This window comes from Artibeus jamaicensis, unplaced genomic scaffold, assembly GCF_021234435.1.
Source record: "Artibeus jamaicensis isolate MK-2021 breed Jamaican fruit bat unplaced genomic scaffold, CSHL_Jam_final contig_519, whole genome shotgun sequence".
Taxonomy (NCBI): domain Eukaryota; kingdom Metazoa; phylum Chordata; class Mammalia; order Chiroptera; family Phyllostomidae; genus Artibeus; species Artibeus jamaicensis.
Window position 1 is genome coordinate 53942857 of NW_026521871.1, and position 25141 is coordinate 53967997.

The 25141-nt window shown below is 53.3% G+C and overlaps 3 protein-coding genes across 9 annotated transcripts; 2 read left to right on the top strand and 1 right to left on the bottom strand.

Annotated features, from left to right (window-relative positions):
* The first annotated feature begins 335 nt into the window (after positions 1-335).
* On the top strand, positions 336-2489 carry LOC128628030 (cathelicidin-6-like). The gene is made up of 4 exons (XM_053669381.1): positions 336-570; positions 1414-1521; positions 1665-1736; positions 2338-2489. The coding sequence occupies exons 1-4, from the start codon at positions 370-372 to the stop codon at positions 2431-2433; spliced, it is 477 nt and encodes a 158-aa protein (XP_053525356.1). The 5' UTR covers positions 336-369; the 3' UTR covers positions 2434-2489.
* A 6642-nt stretch (positions 2490-9131) lies between these two features.
* On the top strand, positions 9132-11359 carry LOC128628022 (cathelicidin-6-like). The gene is made up of 4 exons (XM_053669287.1): positions 9132-9487; positions 10332-10439; positions 10583-10654; positions 11258-11359. Exons 1-4 carry the CDS (start codon positions 9287-9289, stop codon positions 11357-11359), a joined length of 483 nt encoding a protein of 160 aa, XP_053525262.1. The 5' UTR covers positions 9132-9286.
* A 1871-nt stretch (positions 11360-13230) lies between these two features.
* NME6 (NME/NM23 nucleoside diphosphate kinase 6) lies at positions 13231-22323 on the bottom strand. Of its 7 annotated transcripts, none has more exons than XM_053669482.1 (7): positions 21950-22322; positions 19716-19804; positions 19221-19325; positions 17588-17690; positions 16787-16826; positions 16200-16360; positions 13788-15929 (listed from the first exon to the last, which is right to left on the bottom strand). In XM_053669482.1, the coding sequence occupies exons 3-7, from the start codon at positions 19308-19310 to the stop codon at positions 15754-15756; spliced, it is 570 nt and encodes a 189-aa protein (XP_053525457.1). In that variant the 5' UTR covers positions 19311-19325; positions 19716-19804; positions 21950-22322; the 3' UTR covers positions 13788-15753. The 7 variants fall into 7 exon arrangements, with proteins under 7 accessions (XP_053525456.1, XP_053525457.1, XP_053525459.1 ...); XM_053669484.1 differs by lacking the exon at positions 21950-22322 and adding an exon at positions 21801-21818; XM_053669481.1 differs by lacking the exons at positions 13788-15929; positions 21950-22322 and adding an exon at positions 13231-13748.
* Between the last annotated feature and the right edge of the window lie 2818 nt (positions 22324-25141).

The window sequence follows — 25141 nt, forward strand, 5'->3', positions numbered from 1 at the left end:
ACACGATGCTGACTCCGAGCTGGTTGCAGTGGGGAGCACCCATCCATGTCTGTGCCTGGCTCCCTTCCTCTCTTCTGGACATTTCAACTCTCTTGAGCAACCCTGGCTGAAACTGCCCCAAGGGGCCCAGGAGAGGCTGATATGTTGTCAGGGAGATGGAGAAACCATTGCTTCAGGTTGCACATGGGGCAGGCCTCGCCCAGGGTCCAATGAGACCCCTGAGGCAAGCGTGGAGCTGAGGAAAGTGGAGCCCACACCTGGCAGGTGGCCAGTGATGGGGCAGGTCAGGAAGGCTCCTGGTGGGGCTGTTGCAACTGACCCAGGCATAAAGGAGGGTCACTCAGGCCAGGAGGAGGCAGATTGGGGACCATGGAGACCCAGAGAGACAGCCTTCCCTGGGGACGCTGGTCACTGTGGCTACTGCTACTGGGACTGGCCGTGCCTCCAGCCACTGCCCAGGTCCTCAGCTACAACGAGGCTGTGCTCGCTGCTGTGAACGGCTTCAACCAGCGCTCCTCGGAACCTAGTCTCTACCGCCTCCTGGAGCTGGACCAGCAGAGGCCTGATGCAGTGAGTTGGGGGGATGCCCGGGGTGGGGGGAGGCTCTGGGCCAGCCAGGGGGGCCCCGCTGTCACCGCCTTTGCTCACACAGGACCTGTGGTTGGGGAGGCGCTCCTCCCTTTCAGTGCCACCCACCTCTTCCAGGAGAAAGACCTTCCTGAGCTGTGTCCCCTGCCAGATGACAGCCCCCTCCCTTAGAATCTATACCGTGCAAAGAGCTGCCCCTTCCACACGCCCACTCATGCTTCAGGGACTCCTGCCAGTTCCAGGAAGAGGAATGGGGTCACTGGGTCTGGATGCGACCTCCCTGCTTCCAGTTCCCTCTGCTCTTGCTTGTCTCCCACACAGGGATGGCCCCGCTCAGCCCCGGGTTCCCTGTGACAATCTCTTTTCTCCAGGAGACATTTGGGTTCCCTCAGTCCCCAGAGTTTGTGTGAGGTCCTCTTCTGCACTCTGTGTGCCAGGGGAGGGCAGCAGTGGGGTCTGTCCTGCTCACCTCTGTCCCCCAGCACCCAACAGAGTGCCAGGGACACAGTTGGGGCTGTTGAAAGCCCCTGTCCTTAAATAAGCTTTTCTAGAAAAATATTTCTTTTTTTATGTTGTTGAAAGGGATAGGGAGGAAGAAAGAAAGAGGGAGTGAAACCTGGACTGGTTGCCAGGGGCCCAGCTCAAAACCCCCATGTGCTGGGAGTGGGAACCAACCTGTGGCAGCCAGGTGCCCAGGCTGATGCTCAATCCACTGAGCCACACCAGCCAGGGCAGAAACCTCTTGTCTTGATGGGGTGTGGGGCACGGATCAGAGAAGACAAGCTGGTGCCCAATCCTGGTCTCCCCACTCTCTCCTCTGACCAGGACGACAACCCAGACACCCCGAAGCCTATGAGCTTCACAGTGAAGGAGACCGTGTGCCCCAGGACGACGCAGCTGCCACCAGAGCAGTGTGAATTCAAGGAGAATGGGGTGAGGCTGGGGCTGAGAGCCCAGGGTGCCTGCCACCCAAGACGCTGAGCAATAGGCATCTGGAGAACAGTTCCAGACACTGGGGTGAGACCTGAGGGTTAAAGCACAGACATTCCAGTTTGACCTCAGTCCTCTCTTTTCAGCTGGTGAAACAGTGTTCCGGGACAGTCACCCTGGGCCAGGCCAGTGGCTACTTTGACGCCGACTGTGCAGAGGTGAGTGGCCCCTTCTGTGTGCAGGGGCCCATGGCTGGTGGTGCATGGAACATCCTATGGACCCATTAACCAGTGCTCCATCCAGGGCCCAGAAACCCCCTGCCCGGGGCCCCTCCCTCACCTGAGCCCCAGGTCTGCGGGACCGGCTCTGCAGTCCCTGAGAGCTGTGCTGCCCACAGCGTGGCCTCCTGTGGAGGATGAGGAATGCCCATTCTCAGGCCCCACTCACACTTGCTGACTCCCACTCTGGGGCAGGGCCCAGCAATCTGCATTTAAGAAGACTTCCTGCAGATTCTGATTCCTGCTGAAGTTTGAGAGCCACTGACTTAGAGATGAGTGCTCAGCTCAAGATCCATTCAGTGTTGCTGGGATGGGCTGAGTGACCTTGGGAAGCCACTAGCATCTCTGGGCCTCAGCTTCCTCTTCTCTTGATGGGTGTAGGGATTCAACCACATGTTCTGAAGGTCCCTGCCAGAGGGTGAACTGGAGCCACAGGCTCCTGGGGTGGCTGGCCTAGGAAAGGGGTGTTCGTGTGGGAAGGGGTCCTGACCCTGGGTCCAGCCCCCACTAGTTATCTGTTTTGTTTTCTCCTGGTGCACAGATTCCAGGGGTCGGAGATGTCAGCAAGTTTCGGAGGTTCCGCAATCCATTCAGGAATTTTCGAATAAGTGGGCATATTACTGTGTCCTTTGGCTAAGGGTCTGTTTTGCCCTGGGTCCAAATTCTGGACTCTGAAAAATAAATTCTTGTGAAAGCAACTTTCTCCAGGCTTCCGTTTCACTTGTCTTGCCTTCCCACACTTACCGCCACCTACTGTGGGAGCCGTATGTGTGAGGGAGCACCGTGTGCACTTGTGCTGGCAAAACACAGGCTCGGGCGGGGCAGCAGTTCCACCCTGGAGGACATGGGGTGAGGCAGCAGCCACGGGGCCAGGACAGTGGCTCATTCTCATGGTCGCCCTGCACTGGGCCTCCCATCCCTCCCGCCTTCCTCCCTGAGTACCTAGTAGGCACTTAAGGGATGGACTCAGTGTGCAACTCTGCTGGGGATGCTGCTGAGCTGTCCCTGCTCACACACAGGTGACCCTGGAGGGGGCACCAGTCATGTGTTAAACACTCACAGGGATGCAGTTCACTCTCGTGGCTGGCAGGCTTCTAAGGTCAGAGGGTTCCATGCCCATAGAGTCCCAATGGCCCTTGAAAATCATAACTCTGCAAAAACCCTGCACGCAGTGGGGTTGCCCTCACCAGGCACTCCCGGAAATTAGCTCTTTCCCAGGGTGGCAGAGAGACCAGACCCCTGGAGAATAAGGTCTGCGTTTCCCCAGCAGAGGAGCATCTCAGACCTGGAGGTGCTGGTTCTGGGCACAGGAATTTCAATATGGTTGGTGAAGAGAGGAGATAAGACTGAGCTATGGCCTCAGGTCTCGGTGCAGTAGAATGAGTTTGCTCCCCACTAATGTGCTTATAAGGAGTCCCAGAGAGATGGTGGCTGAACCAGATGGCCTGGCCTGGTGACATGCTGCCTTCCAGGGAGAGCTAGTGCTGCCCAGGCATGGCCAGGGGAGGGCAGCCCAGGATGACCTTCATATCCCTTCTCACTTCCTCTGGTCCACATTCTTGTACCTTTTCCTGCTCCCCCCTCTCCCCCTCCTCCTCATCCTGATTCTTCTTTTTTTGAACATTGATTGCTGAATTGATGGATTGATTGAGAGAAGAGAAGGTTTGGAGATAGAGTGAGAGAGAGAGGTCCATGTGAGAGAGACGTCAATTTCTTGTGTCTCATATGTGCCCCAACTGGGACCAAACCCACAAACAAGTCTCATGCACTGATGGGGACTCCCAGCAGTGAGCCTTCACCTCCTGGTGTGCCGCCCAACCAACCGATCCAAACCAGCTGGGCCTGCCCCCTCCTGGTCTCCATCTCACCCCCCAAGAAGTGGGAGGAAGGACCTGGATCAGTCTACCTCCCAGGGGCCAGAGCAAGACACAACAGAGGAAGTCACGAGAATACTGGTTTCGGTTGAAATGAAGTGAACTGCAGAAGTGTGCGGGGCGGCCTGTCCTCGCCGTCCCTCCCCCTGGCCCTGTGATAAGGTAGCGCTGTGCAGAGTGTGTGGCTGTCCTCACGAACACGACTGAGACTCAGTGCCCAGCTCTGGGCAGTCAGAGAGGTGGTTCCCCTGCAGGTGGAGGGGGTAAGGCCCAAGTGAGGTCAGAGGCAGAGGATGGAGAATGGAAGCCCCAGGGACAATAGGGAGCCACAGTAGGTTCTGGAGCAGGGGAAGGTTTTATTGCAAAGGGCCAAGTTTTCGTGTGAGGTTGCTTGGTCTCCCCTCTGTGGAATCAGAGGTCCTGGATAGCAGCTGAGCCCTCCTCACAGCTTGCCCTGGGTGCTATGGGATGGGGACTCTGTCCTGCAGGATCCATATGTTGTGGATGCAACGAACAAATTCATAGGCACTACAGAAGTCCTGTGGAGATAAAGGGACAGTATGGTGACTCCCTGAGTGAGAGAGAGGGCCCCAACCCTGGCCTGGACTGGCTTTTATTGCTTACTACTAGCATACAGCAAAGAAGGTTCTCATTCATTATGCTCGGGTTTGCTTCAGGTGATTACTTTTTACAGATAACAAAGGAAAGGATCTAACTGATTACTTCTTACAGATTAAGAAGGAATAAATGTGCAGATGCAAGGAAATATGAGTCATTGGTCTGGTTACACTTTGTCCTTGGGAGAATTACACAGACTTCAGGACGTTACTTGAAAGATATGCAGTAAGGATTTTCTGCTTCAGCTCAGGGTGAGTGAGTTAGCAAGAGCAAGGCTCAAAGCAGCCTGGGTACAATGCCGGCCTTGTGTCCCACGGGAGAGCCAGTCCATGCACTTGGTTCGTGGGTGCCGACCCGCGCCTGTGGGCTTTCCTTTAGGGCTGGGCTCCATTTACCATTCCACACGGATAGATTCCCTAGAGCTATGTCCCTACAGAATGTGCTCAGACGAGTGGGAACACTGTATGCTGGGGTGGCTGGGGGGCACTGTCCCAGTCCCTGTCAATCTCCAGGCCTCTGGGAGGTAAAAAGTTCCTGGGGTTCCTTCCCATCCTGGTTGACTTGTAGCCTCTTGCCCAAGCCAGCTGGTAGCGGGCTGACAAATGCCCACATTAGGTAAGATGCTGTGTTTGTGGGGGGCGGTGTCTCAGTTTCCAGGATTTAAGACATTTCAACCCTGAGCAATGCCTGCCTTAAAGGAAGTTGGGGTTGGACCCATTCTAAGCCTTTTTTCCCCGGCTTTCAATTTTATTTATTAAAAAAAATCAAGTCCACTGTGCTATAACTCACATACACTTTAAGGCCGGGGTTTCCGGCCTGCGGCCTGTGGGCCGTGGGCAGCCAGGGGTGGCTGTGAAAGCCATCCCACACAAATGTGCAAAGTTACTTAAAACTCTAGGAGATTTTTACAAACTTTTATTTATTTATCTTTAGAAGAGAAGGGAAGGAGAGAGGGAGAGAAATATCTATGTATGGTTGCTTCTCTTGTGTCCCCTGCTGGGAACTGGCCTGCTGGGACCTGGCCTGCAACCCAGGCATGTGCCCTGACTGGGAACGAACCGTGATCTTTTGGTTCGAAGGCCTGCGCTCAATCCACTGAGCTACACCAGCCAGGGGTTGGTTTCTCAAAAGAAATCTTGTGGGCAATAAGGGGCTTGAAAAAAGTATTCCAAGTCATGAAAGGCAAGGACCTACATCCAAGATTGCTCTATCCAGCAAAGCTTTCATTTAGAATGGAAGGGCAGATAAAGTGCTTACCACATAAGGTCAAGTTCAAGGAGTTCATCATCGCCAACCTCTTATTATATGAAATGTTAAAGGGGCTCATCTAAGAAAAAGAAGATTAAAATATGAACAGTAAAGTGACAACAAATTCACAGTTATTAACAACCAAACCTAAAACGAAAGCGAAAGCAAACAAGAACTAGAACAGAAAAAGAACGACAGAAATGGAAATCATATGGAGGGTTAGCAACAGGGGAGTGGGAGGGGGAGAGAGGGGGAAAAGGTACAGAGAATAAGTAGTATACATGGTAGGTATGAAATAGACAGGGGCAGGGTAAGAATGGTATGGGAAATATAGAAACCAAAGAACTTGTATGTATGACCCGTGGACATGAACTAAATGGGGGATTGCAGGGGGGAGGGGGTGTGCAGGGTGGAGATGAAAAAGGGGGGAAATGGGACAAGTGTAATAGCATTCTGAATAAAATATATTTAATTAAAAAAGAAATCAGTTCCTCAGTTACACCAGCCGTGTTTGAAGTGTTCACAGCCTTGAGTGGTTAATAGCCACCACATTGGAGAGCACAGGTCCAGAACAGTCCCCTCATTGCAGAAAGTTCTCAATGGCTGTTTGAGACGTGAAGACCTGCCATGGGAAGGGTCAGTATTGTTAGAAAAGGCCTGGAGGACTGAGGTGGCCTCAGGGGTCAGCTGCCTGGCAGAGAAGGACACCTGCAGCGCTGGTGGACAGAGCTCTTTGTGAGAAAGAGGCTGCTCAGGCCACCTGCAGGGGCTGGTGGGGCTGGGCCCTGAGATGCATGGCCCAGTGAGGGGAGGGCTCTGAAGGGGAGAAGGGTGGGTTCCAGCCCTGGCTGGGAGGGGGCCCGAGGAGGGGGCGGGTTTCAGTGCAGGACAGGATTAGGCAGAGCACCTGGCTCAGCCAGACTGGGAGGAGACATAGAGGGGCGTTGGGAAAGGTGGGAGCCCCGGCTGTGGGAGGAGGTGTTGACAACACCCTTGCAGCAGCCTCTGCAGGACCTTCTGCTCCCACCTCCTGGGCTGCTCTGCTCCCTTGGCTGGGTCAGGAGTGGGCATGGGGAGAGTGCCCAGGGGCCAGCCCCGCCACCTAGGGCTTGGCTACCACGGCCTCCGACCTCCTGCCCACTCCTGACCTGGCTCCTCTTTCCCTCTCCCCTTTGCCTTCCCTGTCTCTCCATCTATCTGTCTCTGTTTCTGTCTGTCTGTCTGTCTCCCTCCCCCCAAGCTAAAACCCTGGAGGCCAGTCAGCTGGACCACTGCCACGGTTTGCCCGTCCTCTCTGCCCGTGGGCTCCTCAGTCTGCCTGTGGCGTCAGAGTGGGGCTCGGCTCCTGTGCTGCTGAGAGGCCCTCCCAGGGCAGGGGTTTCAGAGGGAGTCACAAGGAGTGACAGGCAGCCCAGCGATCCCGGCGCCTGTTTGCTTGCCCCAGAGGCTCAGGTCCTCACCTGTCCTGGAACAGCTTCTAGCCCTGGTGATAGCAGCAGCTGCTGCCTGTGGGGCATTGGTCGGTGCCCCTGAGCCCACCGAGAAGGGCCCTGAGTGTGCTGCATGTGACCTGGAGGAGGGCAGGACTGGGCAGGTCTCATGACCTGGTCCAGAGACTCACATGGAAACCTACTTCTCTCCCAGTTTGGCTTCTTGGGGACCCTGAAGCCAGAATAAGGTGAGGGATTCAAGAGAGATCTGGGGGGTCAGGTGTCCCTCAGAATTCTGACCCTCCTCCCACCAGTCTAACGGGCCCCAATGTGCAAGCCCCAATTGATCAAGAGCCCACTGGGGCAACGTCTGGGATATGAAACCAGGTTGCACACAGGTCCATTTCTCCTTCCTTCTCCCAGGGCTGAGTGCGCAAGAGGCCACACAATCAGGCTGCCACCTTCCAAGGGGCCCTGTCCAAGTGCCCGAGAGTCCCACAGGCCCACAGAGGCCAAAGGCTACCCCAGGCCTGGTGGCCACATGGTCATTCATTGCACAGGAGAGCTGGGCCTGGAATTTTCCTCCTGGCCTCTGGACCCCTCTATCACTTAGGCCCATTATCCCCCCAGGGGTGCTCTCTCCCCCTCCCAGCACCAGCCACCCCAGCCTCATGGCTCAGTGAGAGCACTGAACAGGGAGTCATGGGGTCAGATCAGTGGGCACCTCCCGAGACTATGGCAGCAAGGAAGAGGAGGTTGGCATGTCGGGTGCAGTCAGGGTTGGTGCACAGGCTGAAGGGCCTGCCAAGCAGAGGATTCAATGAGCAGGAGGCTCCCAGGGAACTGAGTGGTGGGGTGTGTGTGGCGGCCACATACCTGGGGTGGGCAGGCTGCAGGGGAGGGCAATGAGGAGCCCATGTCAGCCCGCCCTGATGCCAGCCTGCAGGGTGTGGGCTCCTGAAGGTTGGGGGCAAAATGGCCAAATCAGAGTTTGAAGGAGGCACAGACCATGGCCTGGAAGCAGACTGGGTTCTGGGGAGAGCCTGGAACTTGGAGGAGGTACAGCCTGGAGGATATGGCTACACCTAGGAGGACAGAAGATGGTGGTAGGGGACAGGACAGGGGCATTGGCAGAGGTGGGAAGGGACTGTCCCCAGGAGGAATGAGGGACAAGCAGCTTCTCTCAGCCTTCCATCCCAGGGCTTGTGCAGCGGGCACCTGCCAAACAACAGCAGCCCAGCCCCCTGGGCACCACCATGGCTAATCTGGGAAGTCCTGAACTCAGAGATGCAGACCAGCTGTCATCTGTCCCTGGTAACTGGTGTCCTGAGAGAGGGTGTCCCCCGGCGGGATGTGACCTCTGTGTGAGGCCTGGGAAGAGAAGCAGCCCAGGATGGCACTGGGCACGTCCTCCGTGTGCAAGGAAACATCCTGGGGGAGACCAAGAAGGAGCTGCCAGGGAGGGAGGAGGGAAACCAGGGGAGGGGCCTCAGGGAAGGATGGGAAGTTTCAGGAAGACAGAGGGGCCGCCAGCAGCTGGGCAGATAAAGACGGGGCTTGAGTGGCCACTGTCTCCAGTGAGGGCTGGCCAGCCAAGAGTGGCTTTGAGTGTGACAGCAAAGAAGTGGGAGTATAGTTGTGGACTGACCTGCCTCAGCCTTAGGCTGTGGAGGGGCCAGGACAACAGGCCACATCTGGTGGGGGCTAGGGACATTTTCAGACAAGAGGGCAGTGGAGAAGAGCCCAGAAGAGGGGGCAGGTGTCCCCAAGCCGCTGAACTGACTGAGGGCTGGGTCTAGAGCAGGATAAAGTGGCCTTGGAAGCCTCCCCTCAGGACTGGCTGGGCGGGTAAGGCTGCAGATGGAGCTGGTCACTGCCATTCACTCATCAGCCTGACCTGGGAGCCTGCTGGGTGCTGGGCAGGCCTGGGAGGAAGACTTGCTGGCGAATTCACTACACGATGCTGACTCCGAGCTGGTTGCAGTGGGGAGAACCCATGTCTGTGCCTGGCTCCCTTCCTCTCTTCTGGAAATTTCAACTCTCTTGAGCAACCCTGGCTGAAACTGCCCCAAGGGGCCCAGGAGAGGCTGATATGTTGTCAGGGAGATGGAGAAACCATTGCTTCAGGTTGCACATGGGGCAGACCTCGCCCAGGGTCCACTGAGACCCCTGAGGCAAGCGTGGAGCTGAGGAAAGTGGAGCCCACACCTGGCAGGTGGCCAGTGATGGGGCAGGTCAGGAAGGCTCCTGGTGGGGCTGTTGCAACTGACCCAGGCATAAAGGAGGGTCACTCAGGCCAGGAGGAGGCAGATTGGGGACCATGGAGACCCAGAGAGACAGCCTTCCCTGGGGACGCTGGTCACTGTGGCTAGTGCTGCTGGGCCTGGCCGTGCCTCCAGCCACTGCCCAGGTCGTCAGCTACAACGAGGCTGTGCTCGCTGCTGTGAACGGCTTCAACCAGCGCTCCTCGGAACCTAGTCTCTACCGCCTCCTGGAGCTGGACCAGCAGAGGCCTGATGCAGTGAGTTGGGGGGATACCTGGGGGGGGGGAGGCTCTGGGCCAGCCAGGGGCGCCCCGCTGCCACTGCCTTTGCTCACACAGGACCTGTGGTTGGGGAGGCACTCTTCCCTTTCAGTGCCACCCACCTCTTCCAGGAGAAAGACCTTCCTGAGCTGTGTCCCCTGCCAGATGACAGTCCCCCCCCTTAGAATCTATACTGTGCAAAGAGCTGCCCCTTCCACACACCCACTCAGGCTTCAGGGACTCCTGCCAGTTCCAGGAAGAGGAATGGGGTCACTGGGTCTGGATGCGACCTCCCTGCTTCCAGTTCCCTCTGCTCTTGCTTGTCTCCCACACAGGGATGGCCCCGCTCAGCCCCGGGTTCCCTGTGACAATCTCTTTTCTCCAGGAGACCTCTGGGTTCCCTCAGTCCCCAGAGTTTGTGTGAGGTCCTCTCCTGCACTCTGTGTGCCAGGGGAGGGCAGCAGTGGGGTCTGTCCTGCTCACCTCTGTCCCCCAGCACCCAACAGAGTGCCAGGGACACAGTTGGGGCTGTTGAAAGCCCCTGTCCTTAAATAAGCTTTTCTAGAAAAAGGTTTTATTTTTTTATGTTGTTGAAAGGGATAGGGAGGAAGAAAGAAAGAGGGAGTGAAACCTGGACTGGTTGCCAGGGGCCCAGCTCAAAACCCCCGTGTGCTGGGAGTGGGAACCAAACTGGTGGCAGCCAGGTGCCCAGGCTGATGCTCAATCCACTGAGCCACACCAGCCAGGGCAGAAACCTCTTGTCTTGATGGGGTGTGGGGCACGGATCAGAGAAGACAAGCTGGTGCCCAATCCTGGTCTCCCCACTCTCTCCTCTGACCAGGACGACAACCCAGACACCCCGAAGCCTATGAGCTTCACAGTGAAGGAGACCGTGTGCCCCAGGACGACGCAGCTGCCACCAGAGCAGTGTGAATTCAAGGAGAATGGGGTAAGGCTGGGGCTGAGAGCCCAGGGTGCCTGCCACCCAAGACGCTGAGCAATAGGCATCTGGAAAACAGTTCCAGACACTGGGGTGAGACCTGAGGGTTAAAGCACAGACATTCCAGTTTGACCTCAGTCCTCTCTTTTCAGCTGGTGAAACAGTGTTCTGGGACAGTCACCCTGGGCCAGGCCAGTGGCTACTTTGACGCCGACTGTGCAGAGGTGAGTGGCCCCTTCTGTGTGCAGGGGCCCATGGCTGGTTGTGCATGGAACACCCTATGGACCCATTAACCAGTGCTCCATCCAGGGCCCAGAAACCCCCTGCCCGGGGCCCCTCCCTCACCTGAGCCCCAGGTCTGCAGGACCGGCTCTGCAGTCCCTGAGAGCTGTGCTGCCCACAGCGTGGCCTCCCCTGTGGAGGATGAGGAATGCCCATTCTCAGGCCCCACTCACACTTGCTGACTCCCACTCTGGGGCAGGGCCCGGCAATCTGCATTTAAGAAGACTTCCTGCAGATTCTGATTCCTGCTGAAGTTTGAGAGCCACTGACTTAGAGATGAGTGCTCAGCTCAAGATCCACTCAGTGCTGCTGGGATGGGCTGAGTGACCTTGGGAAGCCACTAGCATCTCTGGGCCTCAGCTTCCTCTTCTCTTGATGGGTGTAGGGATTCAACCACATGTTCCGAAGGTGCCTGCCAGAGGGTGAACTGGAGCCACAGGCTCCTGGGGTGGCTGGCCTAGGAAAGGGGTGTTCGTGTGGGAAGGGGTCCTGACCCTGGGTCCAGCCCCCACTAGTTATCTGTTTTGTTTTCTCCTGGTGCACAGATTCCAGGGGTCGGAGATGTCAGCAAGTTTCGGAGGTTCCGCAAACCAGTCAGGCATTTTCGAATAAGTGGGGGTTTTCAAATAAGTGTGTCCTTTGGCTAAGGGTCTGTTTTGCCCTGGGTCCAAATTCTGGACTCTGAAAAATAAATTCTTGTGAAAGCAACTTTCTCCAGGCTTCCGTTTCACTTGTCTTGCCTTCCCACACTTACCCCCACCTACTGTGGGAGCCGTGTGTGTGAGGGAGCACCGTGTGCACTTGTGCTGGCAAAACACAGGCTCGGGCCGGGCGGCAGTTCCACCCTGGAGGACATGGGGTGAGGCAGCGGCCAAGGGGCCAGGACAGTGGCTCATTCTCATGGTCGCCCTGCACTGGGCCTCCCATCCCTCCGGCCTTCCTCCCTGAGTACCTAGTAGGCACTTAAGGGATGGACTCAGTGTGCAACTCTGCTGGGGATGCCTCTGAGCTGTCCCTGCTCACACACAGGTGACCCTGGAAGGGGTGCCAGTGATGTGTTAAACACTCGCAGGGACTCAGTTCAGTCTCATGGCTGGCTGGGGTTCTAAGGTCAGCATGGTTCCATGCCCATAGAGTTCCAATGGCCCTTGAAAATTGTAACTCTGGAAAAGCCCCACGCACACTGGGGTAGCCCTCACCACACACTCCGCGCAATCAGCTCTTTCCCCAGGTGGCAGAAAGTCCAGAGCCTTGGACATAAAGGTCTGCTTTTCCCCAGCAGAGGAGCATCTCAGACCTGGAGGTGCTGGTTCTGGGCACAGGAATTCCGATATCGCTGGTGAAGGGTGGAGATAAGACTCAGCTATGACCTCAGGTCTTGCTGCAGTGGAATGATTGCAGTTATAAGGAGTCCTGCAGAGATAGTGGCTGAGCCAGATGGCCTGGCCCTGTGACATGCTGCCCTCCAGGGAGAGCTAGTGGTGGCCCAGGCAAGGCCAGGGGAGGGCAGCCCAGGATGACCTTTATATCCCTTCTCACTTCCTCTGGTCCACCTTCTTTTTTAAAGAGACGGGAAGGGAGGGAGATATAGAGGGAGAGACACATGGATTGGTCGCCTCTCCTATGTGCCCCAACCTGCACTGGACCTACAATCCATGCATGTGCCCTGACCAGGAATTGAACCTGTGGAAGCAGGACCTAACCAATTAAGCCACAGGAGTAAGGCTGCTGGGCCACATTCCTACTTGTCTCTTTTTTCACCCAGGTGAAAATTTTTTCTTGGCTCCTCCCAGGAGCTTCTGTGCAGATACCCAGCAGGCAGACTTTCAGGCAACATGCCAATTTGGACCCCAGAGGCGTTTCTCTCCCTGATGAATGCTTGACAACCGGTGATGGAAACCAGGAGGCCAACACCCAGTCTTCTGACTTGTACTGGGAGGCGAGAACCTCCAGCTCAACTGGGGCCAGGTGGTTACAGGGCTGACCAGCTCTTTCCCTTTCCTGTTTTACTCTCCCAGTCCCTTCACTCCCGTATTGTGAGGTCCTGGTCCTACCTGCATCTCAGAAATTTTATACGAGTGATTATAAAGTATATTTATTGTAAACCAAACCGTCTCTACTGAGTCCACTTCCTTAACATATAAGCATTTTCACATGATTATTATTCTCAAAAAAAACAAAAACGCCTGCACTAATTCTGTTTTATCCGCATCCACTGTATCTCCTTTTTAGGATCCTTGGAAATCCCCAGCTGCCCACTCTTCCCCGTCACCCCACACCCCCTCCACCTCTGCATCCCGCCTCCGCCCCCAGCACCCCGCGGTCAGTGTGCTGACACCACCGCTCATCTTCCATTTTTTAAATTCCCTTTTTCCCTTAGTCTTTATCTTTCTTGCAGCCTCAGCAGAACTTGATTCCTGTTCGCTTATTCGGTCCTTTCCCCTCGACTCTTCCCTACTGTGTGAGACACTTCAGGACTGCCTCCCAGTGCCCCACCCTTCCCTCATCACATCCATTCCCGTCACTTAAATCTTTAGTCATTCCACTCAGTCACCAAGGACGTCCTCTCTACCATGGCCACACAGGTAGGGCCTGAGGGGGACGTGGAGCTACCAACATTCAGAGACAGAGTTTCAAGGACAAGATAGGAGAGATGGAGGGACAGCAATGGAATAATGACTTCTGAGTACCCATTTGAGGCTGGTTTTGTATAGATGTAAAGTTAATTTATATAGGAACAACAAGGAGACATTTTACCAATTTTAAGACTATGATTGTGTCCTTTGTGGTAAGGTAATGGTTGCACCACCCGTCATAGCAACATAAGAGCAGGGTATTGGATCCCTTTCATCCACTGTATTTGTGAACTGACAAAAGCTCATCCACGTGGCTCCTTGTGTGCTTGACCAGGTGGTTGAAGGTCTGAGGGGAGATTGGGCATGGAGTCCTGTCTGTGTTTCAGCAGTTGTTCTGGGCCGTCACGCCACGACCAAAGGGTCCTGCAGTGCCAACTTCCACTGCTCAGCGTCTGCAAGACTAAGGTTTGTTCTTTCACTTAACTACTTATGTGAGCCCAAGAAATCTTAGACAACGAATTTGCCTAAAATTGTTTACATTCTAAAGCCAAAGACCCACTACCGGTGAAAACGAGCTGGTTTTAACTTTGATGAAAGTGTTTTCTTCTACCCTGGCTGGTGTAACTCAGTGGATTGAACGTGGGCTATGAACCAAAGGGTTGCCAATTCAATTCCCAGTCAGGGAACATGTGCCTGGGTTGTGGACCAGGTCCCCATTTGGGGGTGCTGGAGAGGCAACCACACATTGATGTTTCTCTCCCTTTCTCCTTCCCTTCCCCTCTCTCTAAAAATAATTAAAATGAAAAAAGTTTTCTTCTACTTGAGAGCCCAACTTAAAAAAAAACAACACTTGGAGAGATGTTCTGGTTTCTTCTTTTTTTAAAAATATTTTATTCATTTGTTTTTTGATTAATTCATTTGTTTTCTTAATTCATTTGTTTTTGATGTGGACATCAACTTAGTCCTGAACTCTGACCTACTCCCAAACATTAAGCCTGAAACTTAGACAAGGATTTGACCTGGAACTTTGCACCTGACATTAGACTTGGACACTGGACCTGGCCCAGGACTTTGTTACCTGTACATTGAACCTAGAATTTGGACTTGGACCTTCTTAATCTATCGCTATTGCTTCATCTCCTTTGTTGGTTTGTGCAAATATTTGTTTTTGTAAATTCTACATCAATTCAAAGCTCTTCACTAGCCCCAGTGTTGTAGCTTGTCATGGTAATGGCTTCCAAGAATTCGCACCACCCAGTATCCATGTTCTCATTCGGGTCCTTCCCAAATGGACTCTGTGTGTGGTCATGTGACTTGCTTTGGCCAATGGGATGTTAGCGAACATGACACAAACAGAAGCTTCCTAAGCTTGTGAAGAGGGGGCCTGCCTTCCTGGAACCCTGAAACAACCATACTGTGAAGAAGCTCAAGACAAAAGAGTGCGTTGGACCCACCGCTGAGTGTGGCCACATGAGCCAGCACAGGTGACACTGGTGGAACCACCCAGCCAACAGACAGACACATCAGCGGAAAGCATTATGGGTTTAAGCTGCTACATTTTGGGGTGCTTCTTCATGAAGTAACTGGTAACTGTCATCCTCAGCTACAACAAGAACATGACTACCTTTAGTGGCTTTCTGCCAATCACCAAAAAAAAGGGAATCATAAAAACATGCCTGATAAAAACCCTGGTCTCGTAGCTCAGTTGGTTAGAGCACTGTCCTGATACTCCAGGGTTGTGGGTTCACTCCCCGGTCAGGGCACATACAAAAGACAACCAATGAATATGTAAGTGGAACAACAATCGATGTTTCTCTCTCTCCCTAAAAATCAATAATAAAAAACACCCCCCAAAATTCCTCCACTGGGCAGACACCCCTTTGTTCAAAACCAGAACGTCCCCTTCCTCCAGCTGCAGCCCGCGCCAGACGCGCAGCCTGGGGCTGAGCCCGCACTCAGCTTTGTCTCCGGCGCCTTTACGCACAGCGAAGCTGCACCCTGTGTGTGTGGGCCTCGTGGGAGATTTCCACACAACCTTTCTCTACTGAATGTGGGGGAAAATCTGGCTTCAGGGCGGGTTTAATTACTAACGGCTCCATTAAGGATGGAGAGAAGGCACCCGGCGCAGCGCTCCCAGCCTTGACTGCTGACTTGCTCTGAGGAAGACGGGCCCCAGGGGCTCACTGAGAGTCTCAGCAGAGTCAAGGAGGCAAGCTCCTGCTTAAAAAAGGATGGACAGTTTTCAGAAGGAAGATGAAGCATTATTCCTCCAAGCCACCGACAAACAGTCCAAAGGAGAGGTAGTCAGAGTCAAATTCTAGGCGCGGTGGCAGTGAGGAGCCAGGCACTCAGGCAGGTGGCGGTGCCTAGCGGAGAGGGCACCATGAGCCCCAGGCCTCCCTGGTCTTAGGAGAACGCGCTGGACAGGAGGGCTCAGGAAAAAGCCTTGGCCGTGCCACCAGTCTTCACAGACTGACAGGCCTGTCTCGGGCTCCCGCGCCAGCTGCGCGGTGCACGCCGCCCTCTGGGCTGTAGTGCACGGGGCCACGGCGCAGCCAGGGCTCCTCCTCCTCATACCAGCGCTGCTCGCTGAAGTCAGGGAAGAAGGCTGCGATCTCTCTACTGGCTGAAGCCACAGAGTCTGCGAGAGGAGGTTAGAAAGAGGAGGGATTGTATTAGGGAGTGCAGAATGGGGACCACCACAATCAGGTTCAGAAACCAGAGCCTCGACATCGCCTGCCTGTTCCTCAGCCCTCAGGCCATGTCGGATAAGACGGCTGCAAAGGGTCAGACGCCCAGTTGGGAAAAAGGCCCACCGGAAGGGCCTGACTCAACCCCGCCATTCGGCCTGCCCACCAGCCCCAAACTACTCTCCCTTATTTGTGGCTGCGGACCTGAGAGGCAGACTCACCAGAACCATGGGTGGTGTTGCGGGTGTCGGTGAGGCCGAAACTCCCACGAATTGAATCTGGGGCCACATGGCGTGCCCGAAACACCCTGGTGGGTCCCATCAGCGTCCTCCAGAGCTGGATGGCGTCCTTATGGGCGAGGATGTAGGCTCGGATGGGCCCACTAGGAATAAAAGGAGCATTCATCAATCAGGAATTGGGCCACCGGGTCTAGGATGCCACGCTGTAGGCAGGGTGCCGATACAGGCGCACTGTCCATCGGGGGTTTGGTGGCCTTTCTAGCTGGGCACCGATGCTGCTCCAAATAGGTGATGGGGGTTACTGCTGATATCAAAGAAAGTCAGAGATCAGCAGAGTTGCTAGGCAGCATTTGACAGCACCCTCCTACAGCCACTGGGTCAGTAACCCCCAGGGGACAGGGGCCACCAGGTCAGTGCTGGCTCAGTCAGAGCCCCCAATCCGTGTTTCTTCAGACACTGGACACTTGCTACAACTTTAAAGACTGGCAAATGGAACTGATGAATCTACTGAGGGGGGAGGAGAGACAAGTCTCAGTAGATAAAGACGCTGGGACCGAAATCTGAAGTACCTGGCCATGAACTCCACCAGCCGCTGATAGAAAAAACGCCCTGCAAAGAGAGAGTACCTTCGTCAAGACACCGATGCCCAAGAGAACCGTTTGTACCACTGCCTCCTAACTTGGAATAATAAAAACTCTTTTAGCCCTGGCTGGTGTGGCTCAGGTTGCTTGAGTGCTGGCCTGTGAACCAAAGGGTTGCTGGTTTGATTCCCAGTCAGGGCACATGCCTGAGTTGCCGCCAGGTCCCCAGTTGGGGGCATGTGAGAGGCAACTCATCCATGTTATCTCTTGCACACTAATGTTTCTCTCCCTCTCTATCTCTCTCCCTTCCCCTCTCTCTAAAAATAAATAAATCTTTAAAAAAAAACTGTTTTAGAGCAAAGAACGAGGCCCTTGGACTCTGGACGTACCTGGGTTAGAATCCAGGCTCTGCCCCTTACACCTGGGCGATTTTGTGTGACTCACTAATTTCTCTGACTCAGTTTCCTAATCTGTATGCTGGGGACATATCAATACCCACCTCATAGGGCTGCTGGGAGAATTAAATGAAATCATGAGCATTGGGACAATGTCAGGCTGAGTAAACATTCACTAAATGTTAACTACTGATATTATCAGGATATAAAACTCGGTTCCCAGAAAATATTAAAAACAAAACCAAACCCTAATAATCATGAAAAGTTTGAGTCAATGCTGAGATTTGAGACTGGCGGCAGTTTTCCGGCTGGTGGTGGGGAGCCGGGGTCACGTGTCCAGGTAGCCCCGCCTCGGGGACAGGGAAGCCGCCCACTCAGAGGCTGTGCCACCCACCTCTGTGCTCCTGGTAGAACCTCTGGCAGTCTTCCTTCCGCCACGCGAGCTCTCTCATTCGCACAATAAGGAACTTGTTGCTCAGAATCTGCTGATGAACGGCCTAGGGAGAACGTCACCGCAAAGATAAAAAGCAGTCAGAAGGGCCGCCTGAGTGAACAACAGGCTGACACAAGGAACCTCGAGGACCCGTGGCAGCCTTCCTGTCCCTCAGTGGGCCAGAAGATGGTGGGGTGATGTGAAGCCCTTCAGTCACACAGCTGAATGTGAGCCTTGGGTGGAGAGGCAGGAAGCGCTGTGACCGGCCCCCCTCCCGGTTCCTACAGCCCCTCAAGCCCAAGCCCACCAGACCCACCGCTCAGACCATCATCAGCGTCTCTCTCAGGCCCTGCCCTGAGTTTCTCCCACTCTGTCTACAGCATCACACCTGGCAAGTCAAAAATGTCATCACTCAGGCCACACTCTGGTCAGCAGTGTCTGCATGGTTCCTGTCATTCATGGATGAACAGGGACCACTCTGGTCCGGTGCTCTGGTCCTCAAGGCTGCACTTCCCTGACCCACAGGCTTCCCAGTCTCTCGTCCCACGAACCCAGCCTGCCCGTGGCCCTCAGATACGCGGCGCCCACCTGAGCCTCCCTTCTGTGGGACGCTCGTCCTCCTGGATTGGTGCGCAGTCTCAATACTTGCAAGCCACCGTTCCTGGTGGCTCTGGTCTCCCCTGGCACCCCAGCGGGCTTACTTAGCAATGCTGCTCAGCTATACTCACCGAACTATTGTAAGCAGAGTGCTCAAACGACCCTCACCAAGCCCACCAAGTCGCCTTCCCTAAATCTCCAGGACTGTGAATATCATGCAGAATGATTATGATATACGACATGATGAGAGAGTTTACACGTGTAATTAAGGTTACTATCAGTGGACTTTGCTTTCATCAAAAGGGAGAGTATCCAGACGGGCCTAATTAATCACATGGGCTCTTTAACAGCAGAGATGTATCTGGCTGGGAGATACAGGCGAAGTCCGAGGGACCTAAGGCTCATGCACCGCTGTTGTCTTGGAGACAGAATGAGCGGTCAGACAAGCAATGTGACTGGTCCTTAGAGAATGACGGTCATCCCACCTAAGGCAAGGACACAGGACCCTCAGTCCTATAACCCACAGGAACCCATTTCTGCTAACAACCCGAGTAAGTCTGGGAGTGGATTCTTTCCCAAACGTCCAGATAAGGGCCCAGTCGGCTGATACCTTGGCTTTGGCCTTGTGAAACCACAAGGAAAGAACCCGGCCAAGCCTCCTATACTTCAAATTCTAGAACTGTGAATTAACAAAGGAGTGTTGTTTAAAGCTACTAAGTTTATGGTAATTTTTACATAGCAATAGAAAACTAATACACATACAATGTCTTGTGGTTTGGTTCCTCTTATTATTATACAGGATTCTTACTTATATTTTATATCTGCCCAATTCTCTAGCAGGTTCTTAGTCTTCTCAGGGTCTGAGTCCAGGGCTCCTAGCTCTGCCTCCTGGTGCCCAGCACAGGACTGTGCTGTCAGCCTTCGCAAGGGGCCCTGTGGCACCTGAAACAGAAGCAATGTCCGGGGCATGCGGCAGAGGCTCAGGATGCATTCTTACCTCCAGAATCAGTGGGTGAGCGACTGCATCAGGCTTGATCAGGGCCAGGGTAAGCTGCAGAGCCTGCGGGCTTCGCAAGATTGAGGTCATCCCGCTGTCCTGCTCCTGCCATCAGAGCTGGATCAGGCGCCTGTTGCAACTGCACTTCCCACCCTTCCTACTCTGGAGCCATGTAGCTTTGCAAGCCAACCAGAGTTCCCATTCCTGTCACTCAGAAAGCACATGACAGGTGCACAGGAAGGCCGCACACAGTTACTGTACACACGTGTACACTCTTGTATTTAATGGCCCATTTGCGTTCATGGGATGGAGGGAGGGAGTGGCGAAGGGGACACCGGGGCTGCCTGTGGAACACACTGGTCTGGGCCACTGTAAGCCTACAGAGAAGTGGCCCATTCAAGAGAAATTCCTGCTTAAACACTACCTTACCTGTCTCTCCCCAAATTCCCTTCCCTTCCTAACAGTCCTCTGTGTTTCAGAGTGTTTACAACTTACGCTTCTCAATGGCCGGGCCACAAGGGTAGAACATGTGCTTCTGCTGCAAAGGCCCTCCACCCGATCCTGCTCTCCCACCAACTGCGGAACTGGAAGATGGGTGGACATGAACTGGGATGCTGGCAGGGTACCAAAGAGTCTGCTAGATACACACCATCTCTTATCTACTCTTACAGATTGGTCAGAAACTTTCCTGCCCAACTTGAACCCTCTAATACACTCAGCTGTTCTCAATGGCAAGGCTTACACTTACAGATGTGCAACTCCAAGTTCAGGGACTAGCTATAAGCATGTTGTATCTGAAGTGGCTGAAACAGTACTTGGCACAAAGATGCTTGATTAGTTTTATTGACTAAAACAGGGGTATAAAACTCATTTTCACCTCGAGGTTGCCTTCAAAGGGCTGAATGTAACTTTAGCACTGTATAAATGTAACTACTCCTCAACTAGGGGCCAGGAGCTCAGCGCTGTCCCTGGGTAGAAACAAGGTGCCGGCCAGATAAAATAAGGTGGAGGGCCAGATTCGGCCTACAGGCCTTGTGTTTGCCACCTGTGGACTAAACGAACCTATATATCCTTACTCCACTCATAATTGTATTTCTAGTGTGTCTAACATGCTATAAGAGCTCAATAAATAATTATGGAAATGACATACAGAACATAAAAGTATTTATACTCTGGACTAAGAGAATCTGAAATCTATTCCAACTGTGAATTTCTATTTACATGTGAAAAATTGACCATCTTTGCAGGACTAAGGACTAGGTCTCGAAACATATCTGGTGGAACACTGACATTTGCCAACAAACAGAGAAGGCTTCTCTGAACACATGCAGGGCCAGTCCGGCCAACACTCCCATTTCTCTTAGCCCGACGGTAGCTTGACAATTACATTCAAAGTGCTATCTGGAGCTGGGTCAAGTGAGGAAACTATGCCAAGGTCTCTTCTCATGCTGCCCTTTCTGTATCTTTCAGCCCGATGCTCTGCTTGAACCACAAAGCTAAGCCCAGTCTAACCAGTACAAGATCGGCCAACCCAGACTCCCTAATATGCCAGGTGGTGAGTGACCCAAAGCAAGCATAATCTTCACTATATATCTAGGGAGTGACATTCCTGACACCTCCCCTCCCTCACCTTCCACGTTCATGCTATTACTAAATTCTGGTCATTTTACCTAGTCAACATAGTATCTCAAATCCATAAAATTCTCTCCCTCTCACCCATCATCACCAAGCCCAAAACAGCGTCCTCCTCCCCCCCTCCACTTCTGCAGAAGTCTCCTGGACAGTGTCCCAGTTCCTACTCTTGCCCCCTCTACAATTTGTTCTCTACACAGCAGCGCAGCCGGAGAACTACAAATGCAAATCCAGGTATCACTCCCCTCCTCGACCCCTGAAAGTATACCACGCTTCTATAGTAAAACCCCAAATCCTTGTGGCCTACTAGGCTTTGCGTGATCGGATCCCTGCGTACCTCTCCAGCTTCATCTAGAACCCTGCATCCCTGAACTTTGTTTTGCTCCAGCCCCATCGCTCCAAGACTTTCTGGCCTGACAGCGTTTGTGTGAGGAGTTTTTGCAGCCAGAACGTGCCTCCTCTGGTTTCCTCCTACTCGCCTACCAGGTATTAGCTCACTTCTCCTGTAACACTCTCTCAGGGCTCCTTGCACATTTCCGTCAGATCTGTCTTCCCCACTAGAAGGTCAGTGCCATGAAAGCGGGGGTCTGTTTTGCTCAACATCGTATCCTTGATTTCTATGCAGAGTGTCTAGCCCAGAGCTCGCTCTCAACAGTATTTGTTGAACGAATTAATCAGTGAACCTGATGCAGCTATTTCAAGTCCAGGCTGCCAGAAGCCTCCAGGGGAGAAAGTGGGTCCTCTACCAATGCCAACTATAGCTGTCTTGGTTCTTCGTTTACAACAAATGGTGACAGGTAGAGAAACTTGCTCAACTTAAATGTCAGAGAATTACAAATTTTAGAAGCTGCCTGGGCATTTGCCCCAACACCTGAAGCACCTATTCTATTCTTCTGCTTCCGGAAGGCAGCACCCAAAGCCCCTTCTCCTTGCCTGCGCGGCTGGTACCTGCAGCTCGGTACGTGAGGCCCCGCAACACGTGAGGCCCCGCCCTCCAGCCCCCCCAGGCTCACAGTCTCTCTCCCCCCCCCCGCCGCCCCCCCTCGCTCCCCTCCATTTCTCCAGGCCTGCAGACGCGCGACCCCTGCTCTTGATACCCGGGACAAAGTCCAGATTCTGTGCTATTCGGAGCCCCAGTCCAGCTGAACTGCGGGTGCGGATTCGCCTAGTCCTCCAACAGCGTGGCTCTGCCACCAGGCTTCTTCCTAGCCAGCCCAAGCGGGGTCCTTCAGGCGTTCAGTGGGCAGCCCCTCTGGGGTCCTTGCCTTTAACCTCTGGCCGAGCGTGAAGCCAAGTAAAGGGGTGTGTGAGTCAGCGGGAGGTCCCGGTGCTGTCGATTCTTTCAGGGCTCAAAGCAGCGGCATCGTGCAGCAGCTGGTGGCCCGCGTGGCTCTCCTGCACCAGAGGAGAGGCGGACGCCATCTAGGGCGGGAGTTGCCCTTCTGAGCTTAGCTGGGATGACTCCCTCGTTCGTTAGGGAGGGAGGGCGAGCCAGGGTGCCCAGGACAGGATGGGCAGTCCTGGGAGGCAGCCTGGCGGAGCACAGTGCCCTCCAGTGGCGCCGTCGGCATGCACCTTGCCCGACTCTTGTATGCTTTATCTCACGCGAGGTTGGAGCTCCGCAAAGGGCTTGTGAGGCCGTATCACGGAGGCAGGAAGCAGCCACTGGAAACCTTTGGAGCTGGAGCGATCACGTAGGCTCGAAGGAGCACAGCGAATTGGGAGTGGGCGAGGCAGGATTCTTGGCTGGAGTCCAGGTGTACCTGGGGCGTGAGGGAAACTAGCGGGAAGGGTCTGGGACGTGCCTAAGGAATTTGGGCACCGGCTTGTGGAGTGGGTTACCCCGGGGTCTCTTGAAGTAGTCCAGGGTGAGGAGACGAGAACTGGGGTGTTCCTGGAGGGTGGTCTCGTGTGTGGGGAGGACACAGTTTTTTCTTGGAGGGAATGAGAATTTGAGAGGAAGGATAACAAACTATAACTGTCACCAATTTAAATATTTTCCCAGCTGACTGTAGTGTCTGCATGTCCAGGTGTCGCACACCTGGAACGTTGGTAGGAGGTCTGTGGCTCTGGCAGCTTGTTGCCACAGGGGTCTTTAGGAAACTTTTATAGTTGCTTTGACCATCCTCAGCCACAAGCCTACATAATGAAAGTAAGGGCAGATGTGGTTTTAGGGGGAGACCCAATACATAACTCCCTATTTCTGAGCTTAGGCTCAGAACCAAGAGAAAGAGGAATGGCAGACAGGTGGAGGCCGAACATGAGCTCAATCAGTACTGAGGGATCTGTCGGAAAACGATGTGAGACCATGCCAAATGCACCTGCCTACTCTGCTGCCCAGATTTGATGCCGAGTCTAAGTCAGTCTCACTTAAAACAATGGCAACCACAGAAAGAATGTAAATAGTTTACAGGACATAATTATCCCGGCACTGCCCCACATCCACAAAACTTAGAAAGCAGGCCAGTCCCCAGCCCCTAGCAGATACCAGGCAACATTTTGTCCTTAGAAAGCGGTCAGCTAGGCTGGGTGGAGGAGGGCAAAGGGGGAAAAATTGGGACAACTGTAATAGAATAACAATAAAAAAGAATTTAAAACAAGAAACCTGTCAAAAGACCCTGATACTCATTGATATCTGAGGCAAGGTGAATAGGCTAGAAAGTCTTCATTTGGTTTCGCCAAGACTCAAGTAATTCTACACCGGTTTTTCAGAGTCTCCAACTTGTGAGTCTAAACTCTGTTGGGAGAATCTCCCTTTAAGAGGTTAATTATGACATGTTCATTGTATTCTGAGGGGCAGCAACCTGTGCCTGGTCCCGTGTGTAGACAGCCGTATTAATGGCAGCCCCAGCCAGGTGGTCTTTGAGAGCCGGGCCTCTCTTTTTCACCGGGCATACTGAAGTTTCTTCATACTGTTTCCCCTTTAGGTCTGTCTTTGCCACCCCGGGACTGCTCAGAGGGCAGGCTCTAAGACAGGTCCCTCAGGTCCCTGTCTGTGAACAGTCCTCAGGGCCCGCTGCCTTGTGCTGTGGAGTGGCTCAGGCCCAGGACACCTGCCTCCTGGGAAGGAAGGAAGTTCTTGACCCCATACATTTCCGTTGAGAATTACTTTCCAGAGGTTTTCTTTTTAGTGGAAGCTGCTGTTCTTGTTTCTAAAGTTCATTCCCCTTGGGACCTAGTGAGGATTGAGACTTCTTCCACGTGTTCCTCAAGATACTATCCTCAGCTGGTTGTGTCTGGTGAGGAGTAGATTTCCGAAATTTCTCTTTTGACGTGTTTCTCATTGCTGTTCCTCTCCTTTCCAGGAGGCTCACTGAGTTTCTATCATTTTATTGTTGGAGAGAAGGAAGACCCATGGAGCTGGCTCTTTGCCAGGCTACAGAAAATGAGGAGGAAATGAGCCTCTTTAGAAAATCTCTCTTGCCCTCGCTGGTATGGCTCAGTTGGAGCATCGTCCCATACACTAAAAGGTGTGGGTTCGATCCCCTGTCGGGCTGCATATGGGAAGCAATCAATCAGTGTTTCACTTTCCCTTCCTTTCTAAAATCAATAAACATTTTTTTAATTAAAAAAAAAGTGCTCTAGCTGGTATAGCTCAGTGGATTGAGCACGGGCCTGCAAACCAAAGGGTCACTGGTTTGATCCCAGCCAGGGCACATGCCTGGGTTGTGGGCTGGTCCCCATTTGGGCCATGTGTAAAGGCAACCAATTGATGTTTCTCTCTCACATTAATGTTTCTCTTCTCTTTCTCCCTCCCTTTCCCTCACTCTAAAAATAAATAAATACAATCTTTAAAAATACTCCAAACACTTGCTTATAAACAAAGTGACCAACATTCAACACAGCTAACTTGAAGAGGGTTTGAAATGCCTCAACTTAAATGTGATATTGTGGTCCCCACACTTCTCACCTGGTCTCTTTTATGTTCTGTGCTGCATCATCAGATCCAAACATTCCTTTGAACCAAACTTACCCCTCACCCCTGCCAAAAGATAGAGCCACCTCCTGTCAAACTTCCAAAATGCAGTAGAGCTTGTGCCCAGCTGGCTCCCACAGTGAAGGAGGGAAGCAGGGACCAAGCTATGTGTGCCTGGCTTCCTGAAGCTTCACACGCGTGCGTGAATTGTTTCTTCACTCATGCTCAGTTTAACATGTGCGCATGTCTGCATGTTTCTCTAGGACCATAACCAAATGTTTATGTAAGAATCTGCAATTCATTCTAATAAAGTCCTCACTGCGGATTGTGTGAAACTCTCTAAGCCTCAGTTTCTTTGTAAAACAAGGTCATA